We start from the raw sequence: 23,029 nt of genomic DNA on the forward strand, positions 1-23,029 counted from the left end.
GAAGATCTGGATTTAGTTCTGACTCTGCCATTTACTAGCTGTGTGACCTTGGTTAAGCCACTAACCTCTCTGAATCTGTTTTTTTTTTTTTTTTACCTATAAAATAGGCAGCAAAAACTGCCCTACCTACCTCACAGTGCAGTTGTGAGGACCAAATGACAGAACTGATGTAAAAATCCTACTGTACCCAGTAAAATACTGCAGGGGGGCAGAGTGCTATTATTATCTTAGATCTCCGAAGACAGGAATTCTTATGGAAAGTCAGGGATATTGATAAGGCTCAACCCAGGGCCTTCGGTGGTAAGGGCTGGCACTCTGGTGTGTGTGTGTGTGTGTGTGTGTGTGTGTGTGTGAGCGCACACACAGGCGGGTTTGTGTTCTTTCATTACAATCTTGTCACCTAATCCCTTAATGGCCTGGCCTTAGAGTACAGGAGCACCTAGAATAATCCAGGGGTTTATGTGAGATGGGTTCTCTTTCCTTTTAAAGTGGATATAAATAGACATACACACTCTCCTAATTACCTTTTCTAAGGCATGGATGCATGTCTGCATCTAAATCTGCCAAATTCTTTAAGTTAGCATGTAGGACTTTCTGGGCATTGGCTAGGCAAAGCAGTGATGTTGATAGAAAGATCCCCCGCCCACCTCATAGCCCACCCTATCCCTCCATCCCCCACTGCTTTTCGCCCCAAGCCTGGAACAGCTCACATGGGCCCATCTATGGAATCTCAAAGCCAGGAAGTCAGAGCCTCTGTTTAGAGAACTGGTCAGTGAGGAGCCCAGATCCCCACTCAGGCCTCGCCTGCATCTTGGGGACCAGGCACAGGGGGAAGGGGCTTTTCTCCTGGGCTGGTGGTCAAAAGGGCAAAGCGAAGGTTGCTACATTTTCCGCAGTTTGGTTTCATATTATTATCGTATGTTCCCCAGGGAATGAGAGTGAATAGAAATCTTTATTCTTCATATGGCTGTACAGCCCCTGGCTGTCCCCATGCTAGCATGTCCAGTCTTAAGGGATTTCGAGCTCCCTGCTTCTAGAGGGCAAAGGCTGGCAGAATTTAGCCCACTTTATATAACACCACGTCCGGTGACATATGCGTGGGCACTCACTAGTGCCATCCGATGCTGCCCTTGTTAGTCCTCGGGAAGGACAAAATTGAAGCTGCCCGCACTTCTATTTCCTTTCACAAAATAAGAAAACGTTAATTTTTCTATGAGGTCCCTGGCTCTCCAGGAAAAATCTTTTTGAAAGCAGTGACATTTTTACTTGCTTTTTCTCATTCTATCTGCACACACCATGTGTGTGGTGTAAGTGTAGGTGTGAGTGACGTGGGGGCAGGACGTGCATGTGTGCACGTGTGGGTGCGTGTATGCGCACGTGCATGTGTGTCTAGCTCTCGAAGAAAATGGCACACAAAAATCTGACTGTAACAAGGTGACCTTAATAGGTGAGGGCAGTATTATTTCCTATTTAAAAGGATTTACCCACAAATTTTCCAGAACGTTCCCTTAACCATCAGGTTTATCCCTTGCATTTAAATATCGGTTTACAGATCTAAGCTCTAAGAGTAAAAGACTAAGAGACCAAGAACCTTGGAAGTAAAATTAGAAGTTACTGCCCACTGAAAATCAACATACAGATGAAAAAACCTTCTGGAAAATCAAGGAACTCTGGACTGAGAATGTAAACCACAAGGCAAAGATTCAGTTTATTTTTAAATCTCTATTTTTCCCAATACTTAGTAATTAAATATTTACTATTTAATCAATGTTCCCCAAAATCAAATATGAAAAAAATATTTAACATTTCTTTTTCTTTTCAAACTTGTAAGAGCACAGTGGCTTATTTTATGAAATAAATCCCAGCTGAAATAAGTTCCATGGGATTTTAAAATCACTTTCTTCCTTAACACATCCTCATAGAGTCATTTAATTCATGCAACAGACGGCCTCGTGATGAAATGAGCTCCCTGCCTCCAGATAACGTTCGAACAGAAGAATTACCTGTTCCTTTGGTACATTACCAAAGATGCAGAGATCTTTCACCTTCACAGTCTCCTCCACCCTGCCCTGTGAGCCAGGCATGACCCCAACTTACAGACCAGGTGACCTGCTGATGTTGCCCTTGGCAACTGCCCCAAGGCCACAGCTGCTGGGCGACGGATCCAGGACAGGATCCAGGGACGGAAACCCTGGCTGGACCTAGTGACTACCCCGAGGCATGGCCAAGGTCGGGGAGCGAGGCTGCAGTAGCAGTCTCGCTGGGTGGGAGGCAGGACAGGTTGATTCTAGTTCTGAGTAATATGGCCTGCGTAACCGAAGTCAGGAAGAACCCTGGGGGATGGCTTTTTATCTTTATCTTTTGGAAACACAAGACGCTTAAAGTGCTTCTTGGTTCAAAATGAGAGGATGTTCTGCTCAGATGCCCCTCAGTTCTCCCGACATTCCAGGCCAACCAGGTGCTCCTCAGCCCTGAGCAGCACAGAGGGTCCAAGCACCCAAGGGCAACAGCAAGGGATGGGATGGGCTGGGCCAGAAACCTCAGCTCCGAGCTCCCGGCCTCCTGCCTTCGAGGATGCTGCTGCTATTGTAAACATTTGGGGTGAGCTGGCCAGCCTTTGCTTCTAAGGGAAAGCATTCTCTTGACTAAGCTACCCTCTCTTTCCCTTTCTCACTTCAAGTGAATTCTACACCACCCCCTCCCAACTTTTTTTTATTGGGTAATTTTTTTTTTCTAGATGCCAAAGACAAATACATAGCACCCAACGAGCACAAGTACCATTTCTGGTTCATTTCTTGACAGTGCTCCACCACCGACCACGCCCACCACACTTCTGACTCAGCCCAAAGGCTGCCCCGCGTGGGACGGCTTTCTGCCTCTTGTGCCCAGAAAACTGCCAAGTGTCCTACAAGATCCGGCTCCAAACCACACCTCTCCCACTTGGCCAGCCTGACAGAGCCATTTTTAATTCTGTAACGCATCTAAAAGGCTATGCCACAGTACTGTTATTTCAATTTCTATTCAGTATTTTAACTTTTTTTTTTTTTTTTAAGGAAAACTTTATACAAATTAGAATACTTGAGGGGACTATGTACGCATCACCCAGCCTCAACAAGAGGTCAACTATGGTCATTTTGGTTTCACGTATTTCCCCACCTTCCCCCAATTCCAGTTTTTGGGGTTTTTAAAAATAAAAGTCTCAGAAGTCTTATGTCATCTGTAAATATTTCATTCTACACCTCTAAAATAAAAGGACTCTTTTCTAAAACAGGACAACCATACCATTATCACATTAAAAACAAATGAACTGGTGAGCCTGGGTGGCTCAGTTGGTTGAGCATCCAACTTGTGATTTTGGCTCAGGTCATGATCCCAGCCAGGGTCATGGGATGGAGCCCCATATTGAGCTCCATGCTGAGCTGAGTGTGAAGCCTGCTTAAGATTCTCTCTCTCTTCCCCTCCCCACCATCTCTCAAATTAAAATAACGCAAATAAACCATAATTTCATAAGTATATCAAATATCCAGTCATGGTTTAAGGTCCTGTGATGGACTCACAGATTTTTTTTTTTTAGATTGGTTTGTCCGAACCCGCATCCAAACGAGCCCACCCACTTTTTGCTGGCTTTTTTATCCATCATAAAGACCTTGGCTTAGGCTTCATTTTCTCCTGTTAGCTTCCCTGATTCCAAATGCCTGGGATGTGCGTCCTTCTGTTCTTCCACAGAGCCTTGTGCTCAAGGCTCTGAAACCCTCACCATTGGTTTGCATTCTAGGACGGACTATAAGGTCCAAGAGGGTGGGAAGGGTCAGTGTGTGTCAAAGTTATGTGCCCTGTGCCTAGCACAGTGGCTGGCCAATAGCACACATCTGCTCAGCAGTGTCGAATGAATAAGTGGATGAATGAACTCTCAAACCGAACTGTTTCCCGTTCCTCCTAAGTCCATCCTACAGCACATTCCACATCCAGTATAATGATTTGCTTAGAAGTCGGCTTCCCCAAAGAGCAGAGACTTGATCATTTCTGGATCTTCAGCACCTGACAGCAGGTGTGCATCGAGAGATTGCTGAATGAATAAGGACGTAAGTTTTCTACTCCAAGTTCTAGCTGTGAGTTTAGCCTCGCAGTTTTCCTCTCTGGGTCTCCTGTTTCTCATCTCTATGATGAAAAATTCGGATTCATGATTCCTAAGTCTTTTGGGAGTTTAATTTGTGATTCTGAGTAGGGGCCCAGCCTCGCAAGGGAGTCCCCATTTGCCATACACTTGCTGCCCTCTGCTGGTATGATTGGTGTAGGACCCCTTTATTCCTGATTTTCCTGAAAGAACTTCTTCGAGGCAAAGGTCCAGATGGGCAGACTGGTCTGTCAGTGGGACAGGGATTTGAACCTCGTTACCTTACCTGGGTTTGATTAAAATGTGCAGGCGTGAACCTCCCTCCATCCCATCTGCCCACTCCTCCCACAGAAAGGATCACGGGGGTAGACAGCAGAAGGACTAATGCAGTGAGTGGTCTCAGCCCCCAACACATTACAACCACGGCGGGGGTTGGAAAGAACTGGGGCCCAGGCCCCACTTCAAACCAACAGTTAAGTCCCTGGCTGGGCAGGGCCCAAGCATCCTTATATAGTAAAAGTCGGCCCACTGCTTCTAACGTTCTATCATGCGGAGAACTGCGGGACCAAGATGATGTTTACATGTGTATCTTGAGCCAAAAGCTTGGAAGCACAGTAAAAAGCTCATCCAGAGAAAGAATAATGAAGACTGTGACTTGATCACATTAAATTCCCTTAGCCTACCTTTAAAAGTTTTCTTTCTTTGACAAATGCTGACAGCTTCTAAACCATAAATTTTGTTTGGGGAACCAATTCCATCTACCGTTAGGGACGTTGCTTCCACATCTGGTTTCTTTTTCTTTTTGTAATATGGTTCTGTATTCTGGTGCACAGTACCACCATTTTTCGTGGGGTTTTAGTTTTTTGTTTTGTTTGGTTTGGTCTGGTTTGGTGTTTTGTTCGTTTGTTTGGTTTGGTTTCGGGTTTTTTGTTTGTTTTTTACATTTTCTGCATATGTTGATAAGTCTCCTTTGGTTGCAGATAACAGAATTTGTCTGTTGCCAACTTAGACTATAAATGAGAAAATGCTGTAAGGGTACTGATTCACCACCCACTGGGCTAGTGACTAGTCGGAGGGTGGCAAACAGAAACTGGAACTCTAGGGGACACCAGGAAATGGTCTCTTCCTGTGTCATTTGCCTCTACTTCCCTCTGCACATTTAATTCATTTCTTCTTTCTCACAGCCAACTGGAATTTTCTGCTTATTCATCCACAAGGCAGAACATGGTCACCAGCAGATCATGACTCACCTGAGCTCAGCCTCCACTCGCTGGAGAAAAACTCCTTTTTGTCTGCACTAGATCCAAATTTCCAGAATTGTACCCTTGGGTCTGAGGCCCACCCTTGGGCCAATCAACCATGGCCTGCAGGGCCAACTATGTCATTCTTTTATACAAAGTGAAAACAGGGGGCCCCGCATGCAAAACTAGGGGAAAGTGCCATTAATGGTAAACACAAAGGCTCTCCCTCTTTTCTTCTCCTCCAGCATGAATCTTACCATTCATCTTTATATCATGCAATGCCGGTTTTAAATGTAAATTATCACAGAGCATTTAACTCACATGCAGGATCACTGAAATTACACAATTTGTATTTTGTGACTCACAGGCCAGAAGAAACAAGCACAATTCAAACTACTAAAGATTAGAAGGAAGAAGAGGGGTTCCCCAGGCTCCCCCAAGGGGGCACTCCATCAGGCACGGGGATACCAAATGGGGTATCCTGCCCCATCCATGTTTAGGGGTCCTGCCCCATCCTGCTAGCCACTAGACCCCTGCATGTGACCCAGCTGCGGACAGGGTCTAGGGAACTTGAGCCAGGCATCACTCCTTCCCACAGGTCCACCCCCAATGCCATAGCAGACTGTGACTCTTCAAAGATCTTTAAAACCTCTGTGCCAGGACACACTTGGTACCTGGGCCAAAAGCGGGCAGAGGCTGGCCCTAGCCAATTCGCAGCCTCTGGCCAGCCCTGAGACACACACCATGATGCTGCCAGCCCAGGGCAGGCACAGCTGCCACTATGCCCACTCAAGATGCCTCAGGATACATGCACCCCATCCCCACCCTCTCTGTGCCTGAGCCCAGGCCCTGGACTGGGGAGGAGGGCAACTGTGGTTACAGGGCACGTCAGGGAGAGGGGGGCCAGGCTGGGCCCCAGGCACCAGGGGCGGGAGAGCAGGCAGCTGAGAATGGGTCGTGGGGAGGTGGCCAGAGGCGGGACCACACACAAGTGAGGCTCCAAGCCCTGGCGCATCCTCCACTGTCCCATCAGACTCTACTTCCAAAGTCCCAATTCGAAGGTAAAAGAATTAAGAATCACAGATGGCGACCAAAGAGCGTTAAGCTCCAAGCACAGGGCCTTCTCAAGGGCCACATGCTCACTGAGCAGGCCCTGGCGGTCTGCTGTGGAGGTGGAAACATAGGGTCTGGCGGTAACCTTCCGAAGGAAGGGTTCCCAGAAACGAGGAGGAGAGTGAGTTGGGGAAACCAATCATTATTATTTTCTACTATGGAAACCCCTCCTTTGCCGTCCAAATTTATAAACATTAAACTACACATATTCTGTAACTTGACTTTTTTACTCCACAGTATACTACAGACATCGTTGAATGGCTGCATTATATCGAACGACTGTTCAGTGATAGATTAGCTAAAATACTTACCATGGACTCCAAGACTCCATGTGTCCTGGCCCCTGACCCCATCTCCTACCACTCTCCCCTCTGTCCCCTTGAGTCCCCGTTCTGCTCCAGCCAGCTGGCCTGGTGTTATCTTCCTCAAGCAAACCAAGCACATCCCACACAGGGCCTGCCCACCTGCTCTCGCCAGTGGAGTCCCTCCCTCACCGGACGGCTTACTGGCCCCACCCCACCGTTTCTGGTCTGGTCTGTGGTGGGGGGCGGGGGAAGGCAGGGATCTGCATTTCTAGGGTGACCCTGACGTGGCCAATCCAGGGAGCTCTCTCTCTGAGAACCACTGGCTCAGATCCCATGTGGCCAGCTGCAGGCCTGGGAATGGCTCCCAGAGGGTGGAGCAAGGCCACTCAGGGCCCACCCCTGGAAAGTTGGGGGTTGCAGCATGGATTTGCCCACCCCCCTCCTGGTGCTGCCCTCTACTGCTCTGGGAGGGGAGGAGAGGAGAAAGCACATCTCCAAGTTGAAGACTGCTCTCGCATCAGGACTACCTGGTTGAAAGAAATGAAGCTGTCCCCCACCAAGCAGGTGTTTGGCTCTGTAGGGAGTGGGGAGAGAGAGAGAATTTGGGGAAACCTAGCAGAACAGCGAATGAGCCTCCCTGACCCCATCCTAACCCTCCCACCCACATCCTGCTCCCCAGCTCATATCCCATGTGTCCCTCCTCCCCAGGCCAGGGGTGAAGGTGACAGTGTCACTCCAGTGGGCATGTCCAAGGGGCACCGGTGTCCCCCCAACACGGGCTGCTGGGTCATGCTTTTCCACACCTTTAGTCTCTAGTATCTAATCAGTTTTCCCCAACCTTTCCTCATCTGATCAGTGAAGAACAGAATCTCCTCGTTTTCATTTGTATTTTTCATCAGGGCAACTTGTATTTCTTCTTCTATGTTTTGCCTGTTCATATCTTTGACCATTTTCCTAATGAGTTTCTTTTCTTACTGATTTAAAACAGCTCTTTAGTTTCTGTTATCAGAACTTTTTTTGTGGCTTCACTATGCATCCTTTAACTTTATGATGTACCAGTTAGTATCTATGTAGCCACCTCTCTGAGCCTCAGTTTCCTCCTCTAAGAGATGGGAGAACAGCGGTCTCGCAGGTTTGCAGGGAGGAGGAAGTCAGGTTGTGTGCATACAATATGTGGCCACACCTCATCCTCCCTCAATAAATGCTTGCAGCTGAAGCTGCTGTCATTGGGTTGGAACCAAACGTCTCTATGACACTCAGAGATCCCCAGGTGCCAAACTGGTCCGGCGGGTCCCCAGTAATATACAGCACCACGAAACAAGTACAACAGGACATGCGCAGTGCTAACCCCGTGCAGTTTGGATTGAACTGACTTTGCACTTTGTGGCGTCTCCACTTCCAAGTCTGCTGAGTTGGAGCGGGACTGTAAAGCTAATGGAGAAGTCAGAATGCTGTGTGACTTGGTATAACTCAACAACTTTCTTCCTTTGTCACGACTCCTCCATCAGCCGGCCCCTGACTACTGCAGCCTCCAGGAACACCTGCCCTACCTGGACATGGTGATTGCAGAGACCTTGAGGATTTACCCACCAGCATTCAGGTATGCCCGAGGCCCTCCCACGCCCCCAACACACTGCCCAAAGCCCCTTCGGCATCACTGTCTCAGGTCCTCACTAGTCCTCAGACTGTCACAACCTGGGTTATCAGGAATGCTGGAGTCAAGTTCCTGGAGGATGAGGTCTGAGCCTTGGGTTTCTTTGTATCCCCTGGGGCACGATGCCTTCCATGCAGTAACCACAGCAGTAAATGTCTGGCTCATTTTCCTTTCTGTTAACTACCTTCTCAAAGCATCACTGGGCTTTTCTTAACGACCTTCCTACCCAACCCAAGCCAATCTCTTTGGCCTCCTAGCCTGGAATGGCTTTCACTAGTCATTCATTTGGCAACTATTTACTGAGCCGAATGCTGTTGCAAGCACTGGGAAATGAGCCATGTACAAAACAGATAAAACCCCTGGAGTTGACATTCCAGGGGGGACCTTCCAAGGCCTGGGAGGCGTCTCCTCACTCTCCAACAACCCGCACTTGTCCTATCCTTCAAACTCCAACCCAAGACTCGCCACTGCAGGCCATTTGCCTCTCCTCCCCCAGCATTTTCACGCTGACTGTACTTCATATTATATTCTTGGATACTTTTCAACCCCTCTGCAATATTTTGCCCAAGTACATCCACTCACACCAACCTGTAAGTGCCTTGAGAGCAGGAATCTGGTCTTCTACTTCTTTCCAACTCCCCTTAAGCGAGGCCTTCCAGGGAGCACAGCATCTTAACTTGGGTCCCCAGACCCTTAGGGAGGGAAACAGTGGCCAGATTTCAGGTTCTAGAAACAGAAGCAAAGCATTTAACCCTATATATTGTAAGTTCCACTCTGCATGTCTATGAATGAATATACCACATAATCGATTTGGAGGTAGCTTTTGCCATTTTAAGAGAAAATGTGGATGATTTGAAGGTATCTCAAAATTATATTCCAACCAAAAACATCACAGAGAGTGTGACTGTAGCGACTGTGCAGTGTTCAGACCCAGAGCAAAGAGAGAGAATTCCACAGAAGGGAGTGAAATCACACGGTCCTCAAGCACACAGTGTTTCAGTCTCCCTGGTCTGGGAATAGCCAGTAACTCCAGGGCCAGATTCTATGGGCCTTCCCTGATTTCCTTGGGAGCTGCAGAGCAAACTGTCTCCAATCTTCATTTTTTAATGATTTATATCTAGCTTCCTTCCAAGGGAACTGTGGGCATCTGCTATACACATTAAAATGAAATTTGAAATAAGACATTCAGTGATAGAACAAAGGCTGTCTAGAGGAAAGAAGCCTTTACAGGACCCTAGAGATGGCCGATAACTGGAGTCAGGTCCCTGCTCGGTTGTTGAGGCTCCTGGCCGAGACAGAAACCAGCAGAGTTGAACGGTCACGTTTTCTAGCGGGAAGAAAGTCTATCAATGATCAAAGACACGTCATTTCCTGGATCTGAACCCAATCAAGAACTCATCACGCGAGACCTCGTGGAGATGATGTGTTGAGCGACAACGTGAACAGGCTCTTTAATGCCAAAATGCTCTGATCAATTCTCCTAGTGACCTTTTTATAAACAGTACTGTGAAAAAGGAAGCCAGCGAAGGCATTGCTCCAGAGAACCAGCAGCTGGTTCGGGAAGGCAGGACAAGATTTGCTGATTCCCTCATAAGGTCACATACAGTGCCAGTGCTCCGTAATCACAGAACAAATTTAGATAGAAAGTCAAGACAGGTTCACATCACTGCCCTTAGTTTGCTGTGTGATCTTGGGTAAATTCTGCACTGCTCTGTGCTTCTGCTTCCTGTGTGTTCAGTGGGCACACAATGTCTGCTCGGCCCGCCCCACAGGAGTGGTGAGAATCAGTGGGACAGAACATCTGAAAAGCCACACCACTCTAAGTGGAGCACCATGTAAGGTGCGAGGTGAAGAGAAAGAAGGACTGACCTTCCAGTCAAATGATCCGCTTCCATCCTGCTCCAATCCTGGGCAAGCCGTGATCTCCTGGGCCTCACCTTCCTCCCCACCTACTCTGTTGGAATTTTTAACGTATCAGCCCTGCTGACTTCTGTTATCAAACAACAGAAATGAGAGAGGCAAGCCATCATTATTTTCAGCCAGACAAGAAGCCAATTCGCTTCAGCCCAAGCAATAGATTTGGTGAATACAGGCACAGTGAGAATTCTATGTTATTTTACTTTATTTTATTATTTTAATCTCAAAAAAGCATCTTGGCTTTTCCCAAGCACTGACACACCATTATTCCCCCCAAATCTCAGAATGGCCCCTGTGGAAAACAAAACTCTTGTTGAAGTGTTATCACTGTGAATCCAGGTTTCTATGCAATATAATTCAGCAGATTTTTCTGGCCTTGTGTGTGGCCTGGCCTAGCCCGGCAGGAGGCCCAACCATATACAGAAGGGAAAGCCCTGGCTTTGAGGGGGTCTTGGATCCAGGTCTAAGATATTTCCAGTAAAGACGACAAAGAAGGGGATGCCAGGGTATAGCCTAGTTTGACCCATTAGAACTGAGGCTGCATACATCAGAAACCCCCACCTTCTTGCTCTGATTTGAGCCCCGGTGTTTTGCTACCAGCTCCAAGCACATATTAATTGCATTGGTAGCTTTAACAGAGTGTTAAATCCCACAAGGAGCCTCGGATTGCTCTTAATTTCTCTTAGAAGTGAGAAGAGTATATAATAATAATTAGGATAACAATTATATCTCCCCTAAGATATTTAGGAAAGTCCAGTCCTATAATGTGAAGTAAAAGCCAGCATTGATTATTTTTAATTTTAAAGTAATTACCTATATTACAAAAATAATATGCTTATACTTAAAATGAAAACAAAAACCACCAAAACCAAAAATCGAAACAATACAGAAGGGTCCAAAGAGAAAGCTGACACCTCTAGTCCCCTGCCATCCTCCACCCCAGTCTCATCCCTTAGAAGAAATCATAGAAGTTCAGGTATTCTTCCAGAAATGTTATGTTCATATGAAAAAATCTATAGTCTAGCCCTTAAAAATACAATACATGGTGCCTGGGTGGCTCAGTCGTTAAGGATCTGACTTTGGCTCAGGTCACAATCTCACGGTTTGTGAGTTCAAGCCCCGCATCGGGTGAGCCCTGCTTCTCTCTCCCTCTGTCTCTCACTCACTCACTTGCGCCCCCTATCAAAAAGAATATAATATAATATAATATAATATAATATAATATAATATAAATGTAATTTTTAGTATATCTATAATTCTTAGTATATATATAATTTTTAGTATATATATATATAATTTTTAGTATATATATAATACATATATATAAAGAAATGGGACTGTGCCATGGCCACTTGGTACAGTAAACAAGCTGCCCAAAAGTTTTCCCCTCGAGTAGAAGCTATCCATAGTGACACAGACAATGACCCGAGATCAGATTTTCAAACCCAAATTTCCTTTAGGTAAAGCAAAGCGGTGGGCGAGGGCAATTTAAAGAGGCTTGACCATGAACGGAAGATGAGGGAAAGCGTGGGCAGGGGAGTAACCCTGCAAGCCCCTCCCCAGAAAGAAGCCCTTCAAAGGTACCTGTGCTCCCCTAACCAGGCCTAAGAGAAGCTCTTCAGGCTCGATGGATGGATGCACCGAGATCGATGAATGCATTTTCACTGAGCGCCAACTGAGTCTAAAGAGCCTAGAGATTGCAGGGTCCTGGGCAGTAGAGGGGGTTGCGGGGGGGGGGGGGGGGGGCGGTGTGTGGAAACCATCCAGGTCACCCCCGAAAGAGGGCCGGGCCTCTTGACCCCCTATACCCCCAGCCTCACCACGCACTTCAGACTCCGACTCCGTTTGCCCCAGAGCACCTCCGCCGAATTCTGCTTATTGCGGCTGCGCAATCGAGGCGGGGGGGGCGGGGGGGGCTGACCCGTGTGTCCCCGCAGGTTCACGCGAGAGGCGGCGCGAGACTGTGAGGTTCAGGGGCAGCGTATCCCGGCAGGCGCCGTGGTGGAGATGGCGGTGGGCGCCCTGCACCATGACCCTGAGTACTGGCCAAACCCCGAGGCCTTCGACCCTGAGAGGTGAGCTCAGTCCCTTCAAATGGGCCCCCGAGGGACACGAGAGGCAGGCCCTTGGAAGCGGCCAAGGGGAAACACCGATTTAGTAAAGTTGTCCCCAGTCAAAAGTCATGGGAGTGAGATATTTGTGAGGCATCATTTCCAAAGGAAATACCGGTACCATTTTTAAAAGCCCCCAACAGAATCCAGAGATGTAGCGTTTCAGCAGCCCTGCATGCAAGTAACAAGGCAATTTCAATTGGGGGCCCTCGGTTTCTTCAAGCCGGGAAACAGGACACAGGATCGTATTTCAGGTGTGCTCTGGGAAGCAACAATAGATTTCCTTTTTAAAAAACTGGAGCTTGTTCCTAAGTAAGAGTTATGAACTAAATTTCTCCCTGAATTCATGAGATCCAGGTATGCTAACACAGTAGACCTGGATCCCCACTCCTGCCCCCTACACGGATTTGGTCCGTTGCCTAAACTTCATTTCAAGGATCCCAGATTTAAAATGAGCAGGTGTCCACACCCTCCGCATCAGAATCAATCCATAGCCCTTCCTTGTGTGATCTGGCCATGGGGAGGCCCCGGGCGGGCTGTTTCCACCTGTAGGACTTACAACATTCTGTGGAAAGGAGCCCTGACTCTACAACCTCCTCACTGGGAACCTGTGGGCGGTGGCATCTAGATCAATAACATCGAGTGCGTAGCGGCTCGGAAATACAGTAAATATCAAGCACCCTGGACTGCAGCTGTAAGGCTTACAGCATCACCTTTGGAAACAAAAAAGTGCATTAATCCTAGTTGAAAAGGGGCAGGGGGTCAAGGGCTCCTAGGCCCAGAAAAATGCACAGGTAGTAAGAATCGAGCTGTGACAACACAGTAGTTGACACCTGGCTCTACTGTCACAGAACACATGTGGCAAATGCTATTTGGTAGCAGGTAGGAGAGAATTCCTGCGGAAGGGCCTCCCGTTAGGAAAGGACCCAATGGTTCAGGTGTCACTTGAACCAGAAGGGCAAGTGTGGGCAGGGGAGATAGCTGTCCCGAATGGCACCAACAGATAAACTCGCAGGTAGTGGCCTCCAGGGAGGGCTGCTTCCCTGGGGAATTCTGCTTAGGAAGCTGGTGATGGCTGGTGCCCTCCGCTGGCTGATGGGAAATTTGGTGCCACAGGCCCAGGGGAGGAGGGCTGTGCTTTCTCAAGACTTTTATCCTCGTGAATCACAGCCTTCAGGCTCGTTAACAGCACAATCAATTCTTAAGGAGAGGGCGAGAGGGCAAAGTGGGCCTTCCAGGTGATTCCTTTACATCAGCAGTGCCTCTCCGGCTCTGCCAGACCCAGGAGAGGGTAGGACTGAAGCTCAGGGATCGGCAGCCACCTGCTCCAGAGAGGGAGGAGGCCGCGTGAAGACAGAATTCTGTTGAGCACGGTGGGGTTCAGGCCCACTTGGTAGGAGCGTGGCCTCAGATGAAGGGCTCCCTCAGCCACACCGAGTGGCTGCAGAGGAAGGGGAAGGGAGGCGGGGTGTCCGCGGCCTACCCTGACCTACCCTGACCGCACGGCCCTCGCAGGTTCACGGCAGAGGCCCGGCGGCGCCGACGTCCCTTCACGTACCTGCCGTTCGGGGCGGGCCCCCGGAGCTGCCTCGGGGTGCGGCTGGGGCTGCTGGAGATCAAGCTGACGTTGCTCCACGTCCTGCGTGAGTTCCGGTTCGAGTCCTGCCCAGAGACGCAGGTGAGCTCGCTCTCCCGGGCACGGGGGGTGCCCACTCCAGTTCTCATGGCGGGGCCGATCCTTAATCCCTCTTGGCCTCAAGAGGCCTTGGTCGGTATAAGGGGGTTGGTAATAACACCTCCTCCCTGTTCATGCCGTGCGAGGCTTAAATGAGCCAGTACAGGCACTCAGGTAAGTGCCTGGCACATCAGCCGAGTGTTAGCTGTTATTACTATGAACGTTCCGTGTACAGGGAAAGCTGTACCTCTTCTCTCCTCGGCAATGAGAACCCAGTAATCCCCCAGAGTAGGTTTTATTATCCCCATTCTTCAGATGAGGAGCTAAAATAAAGCTCAGAGAGGTTAAGTAACTTGCCTGAGGCCTTATACTACGTTTACCATATACCACAGGCTCTGTGACGGCAGGAACCAAAAGTCTGTCTGATTCATTGCTGGAGCTTCCAGCAGCAGGTACAGGGCAGGTACTCACACCTTCACTGAACAAATATTAGCAAATGAATGACTAGCCAGAGAGTGAAGAAAGGGGCTCACACCAGATTGGGCTCGCCCCCAAGCCTCCCTCCTTCCTCTACATGGAGCCACCTCTCTGCCATGTTGGCTGTTCCCTACATAACAACACTGTGCCCCTCCATGCCTGTTCAGAGCCCCTGTGCATAGCTGGACAGGGGGTGCATAAGGGAACAAATAATAAGTACCCAGTGATGAATGGAGAACTTCTAGATTCAAACAGTGGCATTCATTGCCTCTGACGAACAGGGAGACTGGGTTCAAGGCTAGACAGAGAGGTGCAAACTGGGAACACAGGGCCAAACCAACAGAGACAAGAGCGGACCCCTACCTGAGGTAGGAGTTCCATGTGTGCAGGACTTCCTTTTGGGATTTTTCTCACTTACCCTTGATCTTGACAAACGGCACAGTAGCCAGACCATTGTCCCAAAACACTGCTTATGGCTGGCATTCCCCAGCTCAAGAACCAGCCATGAGTCCCTGAGCCTACCAGCTCTAAGGAGAACTCGTCTGAGCCCACTTTGTATTCCCTGCCCCAAATTCCCACCCCGAGAGTTCTACCTGCTCTTCCCTACCAAGAATGCCATCTCTCCCACTCCTCTGTTCCCAGCCTAATCCCATCTTCCAAATCCTTGGGTATTCCCCTATGTCCTGAAGTGGCCCCTGAGAAGTGCTGCTCACAAGGCTTCTCCGACTCCTAGCCCCACCTAAAGGGCACGTTCCTCCAGGAAGCTCTCCCTGAATTTGCCAGCCCCAGCCAACCTCCTTTTTTGAAGTCCAGTAGTGTTTCCACTTTGTCTATACCTGTGTTAATACAGTAGCAGCTAGCCACATCTGGCTATTTAAATTTTAATAATCAGATTAAAAATTTAGCCCCTCGTTTGCACTAACCATATTTCTAATGCTCAGCAGTCACATGTGCTACTGGTGGGGTAGCACAGGTTTAGTCCATCTTGTTTCTTGGTCATAGAACTTCTCTCCCATCTGAACTAAAACCCCCAAAGACATCTGAAAAACCCAAGGCCCAGCACTAAGGCCCAGTGATGCTTCTTTCCTTTAGCCACTGAACCATCATTTTACACGGGGCTCAGGGGGACACCTGCTTCTTGAGTAATTCTTTGGCTTTTATTCCAAGTCCCCAGTCCACCACCCATCTGCCTTGTAAGCTGGACATAAGGAAAGCTTTCTGAATGGCAGTGAGGCTAGGCCACAGCACTCATGAGAAGGGAACGGTATGAAGCCACTCTCCCAAAGCCACTTGAAAAGAGGGGATGCTGCTTGGCTACTGGCAGGGCACCAGGGAGTGAGAATAGTAGGAGAGGGGACAGTTTGAGACTTTGCTCTTCACTTGCCAGGCACGTGACCTTAGACATGTCACCTGGCCTCTTTGAACTTCCATTTCTTCATTTGCAAAGTGAGCCACCAGTACCTCTTACACAGACTTCTTGGGAGGATAAATGTGGGACTGAGTACCCTCCTTACTTACAGTATTTTTTTAACATGGACAAAAGGGCCGAGCACCCATGTGCTGGTGGGGCCCCAGCGCCCAGCCTCCCTGAGCGGCAGCTTTGCTGGCCTCTCAAGGCTGTGCTGGGGAGGCTGCTCTGCTCCCTCAGCACTGCTCTCTCTCAAATTTCCACAACCCCACTTCAGGCCCAGTTCCAAAAAGCTTTCCGAGGGGCGCCTGGGTGGCGCAGTCGTTAAGTGTCCGACTTCAGCCAGGTCACGATCTCGCAGTCCGTGAGTTCGAGCCCCGCGTCAGGCTCTGGGCTGATGGCTCGGAGCCTGGAGCCTGCTTCCGGTTCTGTGTCTCCCTCTCTCTCTGCCCCTCCCCCGTTCATGCTCTGTCTCTCTCTGTCCCAAAATAAATAAACGTTGAAAAAAAATTCAAAAAGCTTTCCTATAGATGTGGTTAGCTATAACAAGTATCTTAATCTCCTCTATTTTAGGTACCACTGCAGCTAGAATCCAAATCTGCCCTAGGTCCGAAGAATGGCGTCTATATCAAGATTGTCTCTCGCTGACAGTTTTATGAGGACACCCCCCCCCCAAATGCAAAGGAAACCTTGATGTGGAAATTCAGATTTGGGGGAAAACATCACTGAAGCAATTGAAAGGGTGCCCACCATGCAAGTACAAAAGAGGTCTTTACATAACTTTTCCCAAATGTTCCTGAACATTTAATAAATGTTTCTTGCACTTAGTTTTAACTTTGCTGATGGTGTAGGAACCGCTGACCCACCTCTCAATAAGAGATTGCTGATAAATAGGCAAAAATGTAGTTTTGTCAACGTGACTGAGAACTCAGGGTTTTGAAGGAAGTCCTAGCCTCAGGATGGAAGGAATCTACAGGGCAGAGGACACGGGGACACTCCGGTGAGCTGCCCTAACAGCACCACCTCGTGGGCCTTTCCAACTTCCGGTACATTATGGTGTCTAACTTAAAAAACTATATTTATCGGAAGCTTAACTCCGACAAGTGGCTCAAAAGCTTTCTTTTGCTTTGATTTTCCTAGGTAAGCTAATACTAACTTTATAATGTTTTAATGCACAGAAGAGTGATAGAGCCTAAAATGCACTAAAGGCATCGTAACTTCTCTTCATTTTGATCAAAGAATCCAATACCGAGGTGACTTTATTAAAACTGTCGTGTTGCGGAGAAGTTAAAATTCAACAGAGAGCTTGCAGGGTGAGTCCCACATCTGCCACCAGCAGTGTGTGGTCATGACTGCTGGTCTTTCCACCCTCCTGTGCCTCATTGTCTTCATCTGTAAAACAAGGGAGCTGTCCTAGATCAAAGCTCCCTCCTCTATGTAACGTGCGCAGCACGAAGGGGCTAAATGCCCCATAGGTAACATTCTGAGCGGGAATCTGTAAGCCTGGATACCCAGAGGCTGACCACCCTTACGCTGTTTCAGAAGAGCTGGCACAACAGGTGTCCACGGATCCGTGGCTGTGGATCCTGCCTCTGCTGTTTGGTCTTCTCCTGCTCCAGCCAAAAGGACCCCAAGCTTTCCCCCAAAGTCCTTCCCTAGAGAGCCCTCTTCTCACTTTCTGGCCTCCCCAGAGATAGGAAGGCAGCTTTGTCGCCCACCACTGTCCCAGCCCTGGGTGCTGCCTGGCCAGCCCATCACACAGCCCTTTCTGCAACCTTGCTGCCACCACGGCTCCTCTCAGGGATCAAGCCTCTCTGACATGTCTGGCCCTGAGGCTCAGACTCAGTGGAGAAAGCCACACATTCCCATTCCTGGGGATCTAACCTGTCTTCCCAGACTGCCCTGCCCGTCTCCCAACCCCTGACCCCCTATGGCCATCAAGTAACCTCAATCCTGCAGAAGGGCCCAGCTGAGCACGTGGCTTCCTTGTGAGGGCACAGCCTGTGCCTGGTACCGGAGCCCATCAGCTCCATTGGCTTCCCTCGCCTGTTCTGTCCAGGTGCTCACCATGTTTAGAAACAGCAGGGGTGGGGGGGGGGGAACAGGGAAGCTTCCTAATGTTCTAGAATTGCTAGACTCGGCTTTTCCATGGTTTCAACCCACAATCCCTAGCTCTCCTGAAATCCCACCATACACATGCAACACTAGCTAACGGGGCAGGAGATGGCACTGCCTGGGTCTTCCACAAAACCCTTTAGCTGTAGCCCAACTGTGTCCTCATGACCTATCAGTCACACACACACACACACACCCTGGGTCCCACCACGTTTTTGCACTAAGAGAATTACCGTCATTTTGACATCTTTCCATCACAGTGCCCACCCCATCCCAATAATCTGGCAAGATGGACCCCATCCTTCTCTCAAACTTCTGATCTAAGTAGGTGTTCTTCCTGGCTTGCTTTCTCAAAGATGAGCAAATCCAGGGCCTCTGGATTTGATGAGTCTTCGTAGCTCACTTGCCAATTCTGGAGCGTGTGATCACCTCCTACCGTTCTCCAGCCATTCTTCCCACCCACACTCCCAGACCATCCATGCCACCCACTACTAAGCTCCCAGCAGCCACGTGGTTAATGAGCATGGAATCACTTATATTTAAGATGTAGCAGGCAAGCACCTGATTTAATGGTTCTCCCTGACACCCTTCTGCACCTCCAACACACCCCTGCTATAGTAGGACCATGACTTAATCAAAAAGCAATGAATAAAACTTACGATTAGTCAGGACATGGGGGAAATATTTTGGGGGCTCTGAAAATCACACCACGTACAACCAGGTGACCAGCCCTGCGGGTGGGTAAGATAGTACTGTTGTTTCATTCCTCCGGTCATAAAATTCAGTTATGACTGGTCTTGATTGGCTGACCTGTGTAAAGTTCCAGAGCACTCCCTAACCCTACTCCAAAGAGGGAAAGCACTAAACTGAAAATGTGAGGACAAAGCAGCAGAAGTGAAGACATCACATGGGGTGGACACACTGTACTAGGAAGATGGGGGGATGGGTAGGAAAGGTGTAGGGGAGGTGAGAAGCCCACTGCTGAGGACTAAACCCAGAGACCAACAGGTACAGCCACTTAATAACACGGAGCCACCCTGTCAGCCCCTCCTCCCCCAGAGCAGAGCCAGCCAGCACCCGGTAGAGACTCCCATAACCTGCTGTGTGTGGATGACACTCACAGAATGTACCCCCCCCCACACACACACACATCTACAACACACTCTACTCAGTAGCCAATCTGGGTTTTGTGGAACTTGGGATTTATAGGGGTTGGAGAAGGAAAAAAATCCAAATATGTAATTTTTACGCATTTAACTGAGATGTATGACCATGTGGCCACATAGTTAGGACCCACCCCTGCAACGGTTGTGGAGACAGCCCCAGCAAGTGAGGGGCCCTGAACCCTCAAGTTCATCAGCCCCATGGGTAAGTCCACACACAGCCCCCGAGGCCAGTAATGGAGGCTCCGTTGTATCCAGACACCCAGAAAAGTGCCTGTATCCAGCAGGTGCTCGATAATAGACGCTGAAGAATGAGCTTTGCTTGTTGCCCACCTCAGATAAATATTTTTTATTTCCATACTCTGTTGTGACATTTGCAGCACAGGTATTCCAATCTCACAGGAACATAAAACCCACATCTGGAGGGTGTCCAGTGTACTCAGGAGATGCGGCAACGGGTGTTGGTGGGCAGAGCCTGGGGGCCCTTGGGGGGACCATGTCACCTGCCAGGATTAAAGCGCTTCCTCTGAGGGATGCTGACCCTGCCGGGACACAGGGCAACTGACAGGACTGCGGTGACACCACACAGTAGCCACTTGCTCTAACCCTGTGATATACAGGCCATTCCAAGGCCAGAAGCCCAGGAGAAGAGCTGCCTGGATCAGAGCCACAGACACAGTGACTGCCGCCTGTACCGGTGGCTACTGTGTCATTCTGACAAAAAATTAAATGAGATGCCACTGAGACCCTGAAAAACCAAACCACTCACTGCAGAGAAAGCAACTTAAATCTAAAATCAATCCATAAAATAGTATCTAGAAACTCTGTGCCTGGTGCCCATCAGCTGCCAAGTCAACAAAGAGTGTAAATAATAAAATTTTAACACACTACTAAAAATACAGTCACCTACAGTCACTTCTGGTTAGTTTACTAATGAGCCCAAAAGTGGCTTAAAACTAAAAACTATCATCAGTGAGAGATTAAGAATGTAACTTCATCAGGAAGTCAATGTTAAATGAACAGTTCATTAAAAAGTTTTCTGTTAAAAGAAAAAAAGAAGAAAACTTTCCCAAACAGCTACTCCAAGGACAAGAAGCCTGAAAGGCACTAAAAGCATCACCGCACGCTCACTGCCGGCCGCCAAAGAAAGATGCTAAGGAGAAGAGGGTGGAGACCCCCGCCACGGGCTTGGTGGAGCTGGTGTACTGGATGATGTACTCAGGGTAGATCTGGTGCTTCTCGAAGATCACGAAGATGGAGGGGTCGGACATGCTGTTCACGCAGCTGTCATAGAAGACGTTGCCGTGGCCTTCCTTGGCCGGGGGGCGGACGAAGGAGGCGCTGCCTCGGACGAACTCCCCGACCAGCACCCGGGCCAGGAACATCGTGTGGGACTTGGTGTCAGATTTGCTGTAGTGGTGGGAATATGCGGCGTCGCGGGCAAAGTAGCTCCCTGCAAGGACACGGGCGGGCTCAGCTGGTATCGGGGCACAGCCCGCAGCCTGGAAGGGGAGGCTGGGGTGTCCTGTCAACCAGGCAGTGCCGATGGCCTCTGTCCTTCGGTCACCACATGCCCCTGCCTCCTGTCCTCCCTCATGAAGGCCAACAGAGGAGTCTCCAAACTTGGAGACAGAAAGATCAGATTCCGACTCTGTCCCTCAAATCTGAAAGGTCCCTGGGCAAACTACTACTTAACCCCCAGATCTCAGCTTCCTCAGCTCTCAACGGGGCCTGTCACACCGGCCTCACAAGGTTGGTGTGGAAAGGGAACAAGACCCCGCACGGGACACTGGATGCCAGGAGCCCCACGCAGACAATTATGAAGCTGTCGAACAGGAGCCTGCACTGGAGGCCACCACACACACAATCAGAAATACATCTGCCACTGGCTTTCTCTATCCCGACTCCACAGCTGCTGCCACCTCCAAGAACGGCTGATGGACAAGCGATGGGGTCGGAAGAGGGGCTGTTCACTACAGCATCACATTGTGGAGATGCTTCAATCTAGCAGCCATGTCGTGGTCACGTTAAAGATGGCACCATATATGCCACCTACTTGCACATGGGTCAGGATAAAGCCACCGTGGCAAAGTATTAAAGCTGATTAATCTAGGTAGAACTTATGCTGGAGTTTTAAAAATATTATTCTTGGAGCACCTGTGTGGCTAGTCGGTTGAGTGTCCAACTTCAGCTCAGGTCTTGATCTCACAGTTCACGAGTTCAAGCCCCAAATGGGGCTCTGTGGTGACAGCTCAGAGCCTGGAGCCTGCTTCAGATTCTGTCTGTGTCTCCCTCTCTCTCCACCCCTCCCCAACTCATGCTTTGTCTCCTTCTCTCAAAAATAAATTCAAAAAATTTTAATAAAAATAAAAAATAATTATTCTTGAGACTTCCCTGTGAGTTTCGAAATTATTTCAAAATAAAGTTTTAAAATAACCCAGAAAACAGAGAACTCCCATTACAGCTGGCATGACACGCACACAAGCGTATCTGAACTGTTCCGATTCCCATTCTAATGACTGGGGGGCATGGTCTGGGGCCGGACTCAGGGCTGGGAAGGTACCTGCTCTCCTCACCCCACTCTTGCTCACCGTTTCCAGAGCCTCCATTCCACAGGGACACAAAACCCCAGCTGCTCAAACCTAGGGTCAGGCTCCTGACTGCACACAGTAAGAACAAGGGTGCCACCAGCTGGGTCCATTCCTCACTGAGTTTGATCCAGCTCATCAACTCACCCTGCTCTCCCATGCCCTCCATCAATTTGCCTTAAAATGGCCACCCGGGCCCCAGGGGTGGGGGGGAGGTAAAGCCAGGTTCTGCCAGTGGGGCCACCTTCGCCCTTACCTTTGCCGTAAGAAGTACCATGAAGACCACAGACCCTCCAGTCAAAGTTCTGCTGGCAGATGGCATCAACGAAACTGGCACTGGTGCCATGGAACAGCTGCCTCTCATCTACCACCTTCCCTCCATTTCTCTTCTGCATCTGCCCTTTTTGCCTACAATTATGGGAGAGGAATGTGTGTTGGAGGCAGAGGGTGCTTGTTGCCAAATACAGGCCACTCGACCCAAGAAGACACATTTTATTACAATCAGCAGGAGTCCAGGCCCGTGAAACCAGCCATGGACCAGGGAAAGAAGGTGAACAGCGGGACTGGAGTGAAAAGGCCTCCAGCGGCTTCTTGAACTCCCAAAGCAGACCAGTCCTTGGAAAGCAGACCTACTTCTTCTTCAGCACCTTGCTTCTGCATGGAGCTCAGCTGGGGGAACTGGAAGATGCTGGTCAGTGGGGGCCACCCCTTTCCCCCTCTGTGTGCTACCCTGATTTCATCACTGGGCCCCAAATACAGAGGACACTGCTCCAACCCCCTTTCTGGGGACAGGTCAGCAGGTTCCCAGGCCTGCCACAGTGACCTGCTGCAGATCTCCTCTCAACAAAGCCAAGTCCCTAGGTGCCCAAGAACATGCTAGTCCTCGGACACAAAGATGAGACCCCCATTGTGTGGCTGTCAGGACAGCATCTCTCTAACTCCTCAAGGTGTGGGTGGCTTCCATTGACCAGTCCCGCTGACCTTCAGGCAGAGAGGCAAGCACTGGCCTTGTCACTAGGGCAGCTTCAGTCCCTCGGCACTGAGGGATGTGCCAGCACTGAGCTATAAGGATAGTGAGACGGGGAGGAAAGTGGGGACACAGCTCTGGCTGCCATCTCAGATTGTCCCTAAAACCTAGGACATGTTTG

The 23,029-nt window shown here is 49.3% G+C and overlaps 2 protein-coding genes across 4 annotated transcripts in view; one reads left to right on the plus strand and one right to left on the minus strand.

The window, feature by feature from the left end:
• The window catches only part of TBXAS1 (thromboxane A synthase 1), a 156,017-nt gene extending 139,168 nt beyond the window's left edge, over positions 1-16,849 (plus strand). For all 3 annotated transcript variants that reach the window (XM_030308556.1, XM_030308558.1, XM_030308557.1), the window contains 4 exons: positions 8,282-8,373; positions 12,282-12,419; positions 13,971-14,133; positions 16,589-16,849. In XM_030308556.1, coding sequence (XP_030164416.1) covers positions 8,282-8,373; positions 12,282-12,419; positions 13,971-14,133; positions 16,589-16,663 — 468 coding nt within the window. In that variant the 3' untranslated portion in view covers positions 16,664-16,849. The remainder of the gene's footprint in view (positions 1-8,281; positions 8,374-12,281; positions 12,420-13,970; positions 14,134-16,588) is intronic.
• Positions 16,850-19,615: 2,766 nt separating this feature from the next.
• PARP12 (poly(ADP-ribose) polymerase family member 12) overlaps positions 19,616-23,029 on the minus strand; it is a 39,095-nt gene continuing 35,681 nt past the window's right edge. The window contains exons 11-12 of the mRNA XM_030308555.1: positions 22,138-22,289; positions 19,616-20,746 (exon numbers count right to left, since the gene is read on the minus strand). Coding sequence (XP_030164415.1) covers positions 20,421-20,746; positions 22,138-22,289 — 478 coding nt within the window. The 3' untranslated portion in view covers positions 19,616-20,420. The remainder of the gene's footprint in view (positions 20,747-22,137; positions 22,290-23,029) is intronic.

Source organism: Lynx canadensis, chromosome A2 (assembly GCF_007474595.2).
Source record: "Lynx canadensis isolate LIC74 chromosome A2, mLynCan4.pri.v2, whole genome shotgun sequence".
Taxonomy (NCBI): Eukaryota; Metazoa; Chordata; class Mammalia; order Carnivora; family Felidae; genus Lynx; species Lynx canadensis.